General features: G+C 54.6%; 1 protein-coding gene across 1 annotated transcript; it reads right to left on the reverse strand.

Annotated features, from left to right (window-relative positions):
* Positions 1-273: 273 nt before the first annotated feature.
* On the reverse strand, positions 274-3,888 carry LOC123093479 (MDIS1-interacting receptor like kinase 1-like). The gene has a single exon (XM_044515455.1). It carries the CDS (start codon positions 3,782-3,784, stop codon positions 680-682), a length of 3,105 nt encoding a protein of 1,034 aa, XP_044371390.1. The 5' UTR covers positions 3,785-3,888; the 3' UTR covers positions 274-679.
* Positions 3,889-8,075: the final 4,187 nt, after the last annotated feature.

Raw genomic sequence — 8,075 nt, forward strand, 5'->3', positions numbered from 1 at the left:
CTAAAATTGTAGCGGCGATAAATAAATAAATTTTAGTCAAATACGGATGATGGCAAATCAGCTTGGGCTCAAATGGCGCTAGCCATGGACAACTATCCCTCTCTAATCTCCGAGATTATGGGAGAAATCAACTTAGTTCATGATTCATCCACTATAATGCCAACCTATAAGATCTTTAGGAAACTTGTTATTTCAATTTCAGGGATCAATTGATTTACACCCTAAAGTTGTGATAGTGAAGAAATAGAGTTTTAAGTCAAGTGCAGACCAGGGTAAAGCAAAGAGGGTCCAAACAACCCTAACAATGAACAACTATCTCTCCTTGGTCCATGTCCATGTCGACGACAGTGGCGAGACCAAAGAGTTAGATGTGACTTATTTAATTCTCATCTAGATGAGAGTTTGCTACATCCATTCCTTTACATCCTAATATCTAAAAAAAATGTGATTTGAATTTGAAGAGACCGATTCCTTTACATACATCCTAAAATTGTAGTAAGTATAAACATTGTTTACATTGGTGGCTCGTCTCCCCAACTAAACAAAATGTAACCCCAAATTCAAAACTATGTGAAAAAAGTAGTGTAGTGGTAGATTACATGAGCTACGTACAAAACATGCACGTCGTTTAATTTTGGTCACGTCTCTGAGCCTCCGGTACGTGAAAACACGTAATTATCTACAGGTAACCGGAGTCCGGCGACGTGGAGAACACCGGCTTGTCCTTGTCGACGACGGTGGCGACCACGGTGGCGCTGCTGCTCTTCCGGCGCGGCTTGGCCTCCGCGAGCATGGTCACCACGTCGCGCATCGTCGGCCGGTCCTTGGGGGACTTGGCCGTGCACAGCACCGCGATCCGCAGTACCAGCAGCATCTCCTCCCGGACGTGGTCGACGCGTCCCCCGACGCCGGCGTCGAGCAGCTCCTCCACGCCGGTGTTGGTGCGCAGCCGCTCCCTGATCCAGCCGACGATGTCAATGTTGCTCTCGCCGTACTCCGGCTCGATGGGCCGCCGCCCTGTGAGCAGCTCCATGAGCACCACTCCGAAGCTGTAGATGTCGCTCTTCTGGTCCACCTTCAGCGTGTACCCGTACTCCGGCGCGATGTAGCCATAGGAGCCGGCGACGACGGAGACGGTCTCGTTGGGCCGCGCCATGACGCGGGCCAGCCCGAAGTCGGCAATCTTGGCCTCCATGTTGGGGTCCAGGAGCACGTTGCTGGACTTGACGTCGCGGTGGATCACCGCCGGCCGGCAGTCGTGGTGCAGGTAGGCGAGCCCGGCGGCGACGCCCGCCGCCACGTTGTACCGGGACACCCAGTCCACCAGCTGCTTCCCCTTCCCTCGCCCGTGCAGCGCCTCCCACAGGCTGCCGTTCACCATGTACTCGTACAGCACCATCGTGTCGACGTCGTTGCTCACGTACCCCAGCATGCGCACCACGTTCCGGTGTCGGAGCCGGCCGAGGAGCTTTACCTCGGCGGCAAACTCGCCTCCGGCCGCCGACTCCACGTCCACCGTGCCCTCCTGATCGGGGCATCCCGCCGCGCGCCACAGCTTCTTCACAGCGACCACGGCGTGGTGGCGCGGCATCTCGGCACGGTACACCACCCCCATGCCGCCCATGCCGACGATGTTGTCCTCCTTGATGCAGGCGAGCACCTCTGCGCTGGTGAAGCTCAGCCGCTGGAATGCCGTGAGTCGCCACGGCCACGAGCCGCTCCCGTCTTCGTCCACGGTGTCGTCGCAGCATCCATGGACGTACCATCGCTGGTACAGCAGCTTGCCAAGGAAGACAGCACCGCAGGCCAGGAGCGCGATCGAGATACCGATCGCCCACCCGGCGGCAATGTGCTTTACGTGCGAACGCCGGAGGCCCGAGGCTTCCGACGATGAAGCCCGCAGAGCGTTGGCTGAGCACGCTGGAAGGACGCCGCCGCAGAGGCCCGGGTTCCCGGCAAGGTCGTCAGGGTTAATTGTCCTCAACAACCCCGTTGCTGGCACGGGACCGGTGAGGTTGTTGTACGCCACGCTGAGCATCTCGAGCGCCGGCGAGCTGCCGAAGTTGCTCGGTATCTCGCCGGAGAGGAAGTTGTTGGAGAGATCGAGGATGGACAATGTCGGCATCATGGCGACCGCCCCTGGAATTTGGCCGGTGAAGCGGTTGCTCCGAAGGCTCAGCGATACGAGCCGCTGGCACAACGCGAGGCTGGTCGGTATCGCGCCGGAAAGCCGGTTGCTCGATAGGTCGAGGGCGGAGAGTGACCGGCAATCGCCGAGCTCATCAGGCACACCGCCGATCAGCTCGTTGTCCGCGGCGGCGAACGTCTGCAGCGTCGGGATGGAGAGAATGTTCGATGGCAGCGCCGACCGCAGCTGGTTGTGCGAGAGATCGATGAAGGAGAGCGACGTCGAGAGCGCCAGGTCGTCTGGGATCTCGCCGGAGAGCTCGTTGCCCGCGAGCTCCAGGCGCTGAAGATGCGGCAGCCGCCCGAGTCCTGCCGGCACTGTGCCGTTAAGCCGGTTGTTGTGCGCGCGCACACGGACCAGCGACGAGCACTTGGTGAGGCTCGCTGGGATCGGGCCCGTGAAGACATTGTTGAACAATATCAGCTTGGTCAGGTTGCCGCTGTCGCAGAGGCCGGCGGGCACCGGCCCGGACAGCGCGTTTGTCGAGACGTCCAGCCACTGCAGAGGCTGCGCGGCACCGAGCGACGGCGGCAGAGGGCCGGTGAGGGAGTTGTTCCACAGCTCCAGCACCTCCAGCTTGGGGAGCTCGCCGACGCCGGCCGGGACGCCGCCCTTGAGCCGGTTGCACATGAGGTTGAGCAGCTGCAGGTTGGTGAGCTGTGCCAGCTCTGGCGGGATCGCGCCGGTGAGCGCGTTGTCGGAGAGGTCGAGCATGACGAGGGACGACAGGTTGCCGAGCTCCTTGGGTATCTTACCGTCGATGTTATTCTTGTAAAGGAACACTGTGTCGAGCTCCTGCAGCCGGCCGAGCTCAGGCGGGATGGGACCTTCCAGGCCGCCGATCGCCATGTCAAGGTACTGGAGGTTCTTGAGCTTGCCAATGGCTGCCGGGATTGGGCCGGTGAACTCGTTGTAGCCGATGATGATCTGCTCCAATGCCGTGAGCTCGAATAGCTCAACTGGAAGAGCGCCGTTGAGGTTGTTGCCCGAGAGCCCCAAGAACTTGAGCTTCTGGAGCTTGCCGTAGCTCTTGGGGATCGTGCCGGAGAAGAAGCCGCCCCGGACGTCGAGCGTCTCGAGCTCGGTGGCATTGCCGATATCCGCCGGGAGCGGGCCGACGAAGTTATTGCCCGACGCATTGAAGTTAGTCAGTGAGGCACACGCGCGGAGGCCAGCAGGGAACCGGCCGGTGAAGCCGTTGTCACTAACGTCGAACTCGCGGAGCGTCGGGATTGACACCAGCGCCACCGGCAGGTCGCCGACGAACGCGTTGCTCTGAAGGACGATCGAAGTGAGGGCGGTGAGGCCGAGGACGTCTTCCGGGATGGTGCCGCTCAGGTTCATGCCGGCGAGGTTGAGGCCGGTGACCGCGCCCCGGGCGTTGCAGCTCACGCCCTTCCAGCCGCAATGCGGCGCAGAGCCCCACCCGCGGAGCTCCCCCAGCGGGTCCACGAGCGAGGCCCTGATGGCCAGCAGCGCCGCGGCCTCGTCGCCGGCGGCATTGGACACCGCGACGCAGCACAGGAGCGACAGGGAGAAGGACAGGGAGAAGAAGAACCGCGCAGTGCTACTCAGCCCAGTAGCACTCGCCGCCATGCTCGGCTCTCCTCTCCTCTGCTCCCCCTTCCCCTTCTCCACTCCTCGGCGCTGCTCAGCTGGTCTCTGCGATGGATGATCACTAGCTACGTACTAGTTGTGCGCTTCCATTGATTGCCTTGGTTTGAAGCAATAGAGAAATGGAGGGAAACTCCCAGGAAAGTATATAAGAGAGTGTGTCTATGATTAGGATGTGATTAAGCCATTATTTTAAGGTCCATGATAACTAATAATGTACTCCTTTTTTGACATGAATAAATTAATTAGCAGTGCTTGGTAGCATTGGTGATACTACTAGCTAGGGTGCGTTGGTGGGTGCATGTGTTGTAGTGTTAGGTATACACATGGCTAGTGATTAGTGAGCTCATTAGGTAGCTAGCACAAGAACAGCTCGGCATGAGAGTGTAAAGGTTAGGAGGCGGCATGGACATGGGCTGGAAAATGCTCTTGGAATTATTGGGGGATTGGGGAGACATGGCCCATGTGGTGAAGGGAATGTGGGGAAAAGAAGGCTTTGGTTATTGGAGAGAGGATTTTGTCTTGATGGTTTAAACTAAGCTGAGCTGCAATCATTTCTTGACACACACAACATGGCGGCCTAAGCCCTGAGATGCATGGGGTTGATTCCCTACTGATTTCTATGTGGACAAACTTGTTTTTGCAGTTAAGAAAGGTTATTCTACTGAAGGAGGATTATGGTGTATATGGAATAATGGAAACAACTTAGCGTTCACCCTGTCCTGCATTGGATGAACATACTAAATTTCCAGCAAAAAGGATCAATCTACATGAACAATCTTGTTCATAAAGTTTGTTCTTGAAAGAAAAAGGGTTTTACAAACTGAAAAGGAAATCATGAACAATCTTGAGCTCATTAATGATTCGGTACATTATGGGATTGCCGTCTTGAGTGCCGTTCTGAACAATCTGAAGTTTACTAATCTAAAGTTTACTAGAGTTGACATGCATGGTTAGCAACAGGATTACTTTAGTTGCCAGGTACCAAAAGAGAGGTAGCTAGAGGAAGGGTAGCAAGCGTGTTGTGGGTCTTAAACAAATGATTGGTTCTGAAACTAATCCTATCTTGCAGGTTACAAGGGAGCTTTTGTCGGTGATCCCTGACAGAGGCAAATCTACATGGGCTGTAAGATTCTGTTCCGGGTGTGATACATAGCTCATATTTTAGTGCCTAATACAAGGAGTAAAAAGTTACATGAGACTATTTTGTCCTTTTGACTTCATTAGGCTTGACTCTTAGGAAGAATCTTATGCTTAGTGTCTGAACAATAATCCATCATAAGCACTTAAGCAGTGTTTTGTGGCAAAGGCTCCTGGATACTTAGGAGAGAATTTACAAAGAAGTCTGTTGGACTGCTTCTCTTGTGATGCGATATTTGAACCGTTAAACCTCTTAGATTGCAGCACTGTTATCTTTTCCATAAACAGATAGGAATGTAAACAGTGAAGGAACATGCATATGGATTTTGTTGTTGGACATGACATTTTTATTGGGGTGGAAAAGCGTATACACAACTTGGCCAGGCCACATTATTCCCAACACATGGAAGCCATATTCTTCTCCTTGATTAAGATTCCTGGTGACAATCATGCTTTATCTTCCTGTAGCTGCACATTGATGGGACGACATTGTCAAATGCAAGATAATACTTTTTTAAAAGCAATGCACTTTTCATCTGGGAAACATTTTTTTTTACATCGCTTGCTTTAGAAAAAAAAAAGTGAGAACGTCTACTTTAAAATGACTGAAGAAGAAGCACAATCTACTGCAATTATGCCAAACAAGGTTCAGACTTCTGGGAAGGTTGATGAATGTGAAGTGAATGTGTGCATCTTCCTGGACCCGCGCAAAAATCATTTCCACGGACTTAGGGCATCTCCAACGACAATCCGCAAATTTCCTCCTACATCCATTCGCGGACAGGGTGTGACCAGTCCGCGGATACGGATGCGGGAGGCCGTCATCCAACGCTAGCCGCATATATTTTGACAACAATTCAAACTAACCGGACGAACTTCGATCAAATACAACCGGATTTCATATAAACACGGCCGGATTTCATATAAACATGACGAATTTCATTTAAACACGACGGATTTCATCTAAACATGATAGATTTCATTGCATTTACATCAACTAAGCGGAGCTCGTCTGACTAGGTCTAAATGGTCGTCGGCGCCCTTTCCCCGTGTCTAGCCATGAACCAAGAGAACTGAAGCTTCATCGTCTCTAGTTCCACCTCGGCGCTCTCCAGCTCCGCCTCCGGAGGCCCGGGAAATGAAGTTGTCCACCTCCACATTGTCGCCAAGCGACTAATCGGCCGACGGTGTTGAGCCCATCAAGCTTGGCATCGACGGGAGGGGAGAAGCGGCGACCTACCGTGCACTACTCTTCCTCGCTGCCGGCGGCGCTCGCGGACATGCCAACTTTGTGGTCGTCGCGGCTGGGCGCAGACTCGGCGATGTCCTCCTCCTCCTCCTCGGTCTCGCAGAACATCGCGCCGGGCACCTCGCCGTCGCACTCCTTGCCGGCGGCTGCCACCTCCACCACCCGTTGTCGGTACCGCCAACAAGTGAGGCGGATCTCGCGGGCGGAGCGGTAGGAGTTGAGCAACGCCGCCTACTCTATCATGTCCGTGTTTGGCGTGACCGCTTTGCCGGCGGCGAGCTGCTCCTCCGCCTGCATATGCTCCTAGAGGAGGTGGTGGTGGTTGTAGGCGGCATTGGCCTGCGCTTCCCAGAAATGCTCCTCCTGCACTATGTCCATGTAATAGGCACGGGCCTTGCCGATGGTCATGGTGCAATGCACTGGCGAGGATTGCGCGGAGGAGGAGGATGGTGGCACGCAGGAGGAGGGTGGCGTCGGTTCGTCGTCGGCAGCGTCCTCCATTGGGACGTCGTCGTCCTCCGGCTGCCTGCCGGCCAGCCAGCCAACAGCAATGGCGGTCATTTCCTTCTTTTGGTCCGACGTCAGCCCGTCCCAAAGAGCTTTGGCAGGGGAGGGTCCATGGTGGGAGTGGTGCAGCAAGGGATCGGAGGTGGATGACTGCGGCTATGGCCGGGGCACCGACTTTTATAGCAATGGCGGGCGACAAAGGGATGGACGGGTGGCGCTGGAGGAGATTGTCGTGGTTCTAAGTATGATAGTAGAATTGGGGGTAGGTATGGAGAGGCAAGATCCTAGCTATGGAGCAGTTGTGAAGACAAGGGATGTACGAGTTCAGGCCCTTCTCTGAGGAAGTAACAGCCCTACGTCTCGGAGCCCGGAGGCGGTCGACTGGATTATGTGTGTATAGATTACAGGGGTGCGAACCCTTTACACTGAGGAGGGGGGTGGCTTATATAGTGTCTGCCAGACCCCTCCGGCCCTCAGTTATGCAGGGTTTAAAGTACATTAAGGCTAGGCGTTACTGGTAACGCCTTACATAAAGTGTCCTAAATGCCATAAAGACTACTTAATTATAGACCGTTTGGATGCAGAGTGGCTCTTGATCTCCTGCTGGTCGAGTGAGTCTTCATGGTCGAGTCCTTCGAGTCCGTCGAGTGAAGTCTCTCTTGGTCGACTGGAAGACAGTTTCTTCTGAGGCTGTCCTTGGGAAGGGTACTTAAGACAGGTCTATGACCCTACCCTAGGTACATGACTTCATCATTAGCCCCCGAATGGATCGAGGTTTGAGTGAGGAAGGAGTTGATAATATTTCCGACCTGCTTTTGTGTTCTGAACATGTCTCGTCTTGGATCAATAATCTTTTTGTTGATGGCAACAACTTTTCTTTCAGTCGCCTTGATCCATTCTTTTCTCCCGTCGAGTGAACTTTTGAACCTAGTAAACTTCCAAGGGACGGATCGCAGGAAATCTACCGTCTGACAAATTGATCTGCTGTTAGCGGATTTTGTGGGATCCGAATTTTGGGAAGCGCGCGAAGCGGGGCGGACCGCGGCGCTCGGATGGGATAGGGCGTGGACGCCTCGATTTCCACGCCACCTTTTTCGCCACGTATCACGCGTGCGCGACTGTTTCAGGATGTGATAGGATTGCCCGGGCCCACTCGTCAGCCACTCGGAAGCGTTCTTATAAAATGCGCCGGACGAGGGTTTTTGAACAGTACCCTCCCCATTTCTCCTTCTGCCCTCTCCGCCTCCGCCCGCCGTGCCCGCTCTCGCCCCTGCCCATCCACTCTTCGTGCGCTCGCCGGCGACAATGGTGAAGGAGAAGACGGCGGCCTTGGAGCGCGCGAAGAAGGTGACGGCGACGGGGAAGGCGAAAGGGAGA

This window comes from Triticum aestivum, chromosome 4B (genome assembly GCF_018294505.1).
Source record: "Triticum aestivum cultivar Chinese Spring chromosome 4B, IWGSC CS RefSeq v2.1, whole genome shotgun sequence".
In the NCBI taxonomy this organism is placed as follows: Eukaryota; Viridiplantae; Streptophyta; class Magnoliopsida; order Poales; family Poaceae; genus Triticum; species Triticum aestivum.

Excerpts from the sequence above, each read along its gene's own strand:
- LOC123093479 (XM_044515455.1), bottom strand. The coding sequence starts at position 3,784 with ATGGCGGCGAGTGCTACTGGGCTGAGTAGCACTGCGCGGTTCTTCTTC.